At 53.7% G+C, this 1,703-nt stretch overlaps 1 protein-coding gene across 1 annotated transcript; it reads left to right on the top strand.

Annotated features, from left to right (window-relative positions):
- The first annotated feature begins 540 nt into the window (after positions 1 to 540).
- Positions 541 to 1,443, top strand: CUNH11orf91 (chromosome unknown C11orf91 homolog). Its single transcript, XM_065755624.1, has 2 exons — positions 541 to 832; positions 1,373 to 1,443. The coding sequence occupies exons 1-2, from the start codon at positions 541 to 543 to the stop codon at positions 1,441 to 1,443; spliced, it is 363 nt and encodes a 120-aa protein (XP_065611696.1).
- The last annotated feature ends 260 nt before the right edge of the window (positions 1,444 to 1,703 follow it).

The following is a 1,703-nucleotide window of genomic DNA, read 5'->3' as shown; positions in this document are numbered from 1 at the left end:
TACAAACATCATCAAACCATGGCAGCCATTCAGCAGAAGTCCTTGTGCATCACAAGAACAACGAAATATTGCTTTGGGGATCGCTAGAACAATCTAGGGTAGTTGGAAGCACACCACTACCTACACAAATACGTTTAGGCACTGATACCTTTGCGTTTCAGTTTTCCTTACTGAATAGTACGTAATAATTCTGCCTCTTTTTATTATTATTTTTTAGTTTCTAAGAGGTGTGGGAGCAATGGCGAGCTCGCCAGTGCAAAAGGCAGACAAGTCACTCTACAAAAACCCAAGACACGCGCACGTTCCCCTCAGAAGAGACACTTACAGCCGCTCCGTCCACGCAGGGCTCATCTCCTCACGCCGCACAGCACCAGCTGCTCCTGCGGCTCTCCCTTGACCCACGGGGAACGGCAAAACACGCACGGGCAGAGCCGGCATCGTGGCACGGCACAGCTTCGCGCCTCACCGCGTGCAGCCGGGCCCGGGCCCGCATGGCCGGGCTCGAGCTTGGCCGCCTCTGGTACAACTGCCTTCGGCGCCATGAGCAGGCAGCCCCCGCGTCGGCCCTCCTACTTCCCGCATTTCCACGACCGCCCCGAGCCCGGCGGCGGCCCGCGGCGGGGCCCGCCTCCCTCCAGGGGTCCCCGCTGGGCCGCGGGGCTGGCGGACATCCTCTACGAGCCGCTGCGCTTCTTCAGCCCCCCGGAGGGGTGCGCGGCGCGGCGGGTCGGGGAGCAAGAGCAGCTGGAGGAAGAGATCTGCGAGCTGGGCATCCGCATGAAGGAGCTGGAGCTGCTCGGCGTCATCGGAGAAGGCTTCGACACGCAGCGGTGTGCGTGCACTCGGGGCGGAGGGAGGGTGCGCCGGGGGAAGAGGTGCTCTGGGAGCAGAAAGAGCCAGCTGGGCGGCTCGAGAGCGACCCACAGCCAGCGGGGGGGACCCTGCGGCTGCGAAGCGACACAGGTGCAAAGTAATGGCCGCGCGTGGTCAAGGGTTTAGGGCAAAAAGGGAAAGGGGGTCGGCATTCGGATTTTAAAACCTACCGGGGGGAGCAGATGAGCTGTGGTGCGGGAGGGCTCGCGGGACGGACATCCTCTCCCCAGTGCCTTTCATCGGATATACGCTGCAGGGAAGATCTCAAGTTGTGATGTGTAGTTTGCCTTCAGAGCACAAAATTCATAGGTGGCATTTTTTTTTTCCCTCCAGTTTAACACCTGCTATTTTCAATACATCTGAGAAACTTCACTATTCAGGTATTTGCTAGACAAGAAATGCTATGGGAAGTTACTAACTTGACTAACAAATGCTTAAATACTTTTTCTTTGGAGTCCTGTAAACCATCAGTGACAAACTATTTTTCATTCCTGTTCAGACATGCTTCTGAAGGCAATGAAAGAAGAAAAGATAAAAGTCGTGAAACTGAAGCAACAGCCCCCAGCATGACGGAGATGTTTCAGCTGGATGCTCTGCACCACAGCATCTTTTAATGAATCTTCCATAGTGTTTTTCTATTTATTACACGTTATTCTCTTACTAAACTAAAAAAAACCCCAACAACCACCATTATATTTCCTTGTTAATTATTCTTGTTTGTCGTTTTTCTGCTAGGAGATATTAATAACACTGATGTATGATTGAACACCTCTTCCTCCAATGACTGTAGGCAAATGGGGGGATGGGTGGGGGTGTGTGTGTGAAGGGAA

The sequence above is a fragment of the Cyrtonyx montezumae genome, unplaced genomic scaffold (genome assembly GCF_038088225.1).
Source record: "Cyrtonyx montezumae isolate F1298 unplaced genomic scaffold, pur_monq_1.0 scaffold_10, whole genome shotgun sequence".
NCBI classification, from domain to species: Eukaryota; Metazoa; Chordata; class Aves; order Galliformes; family Odontophoridae; genus Cyrtonyx; species Cyrtonyx montezumae.
The sequence above is the reverse complement of the archived record's forward strand: the minus strand, read 5'-3'. Positions and strand labels throughout refer to the sequence as shown.

Coding starts and splice junctions, on each gene's coding strand:
- CUNH11orf91 (XM_065755624.1), top strand. CDS start 541: ATGAGCAGGCAGCCCCCGCGTCGGCCCTCCTACTTCCCGCATTTCCAC. Junction 833..1,372: donor AGGCTTCGACACGCAGCGGT/GTGCGTGCACTC, acceptor ATTCCTGTTCAG/ACATGCTTCTGAAGGCAATG.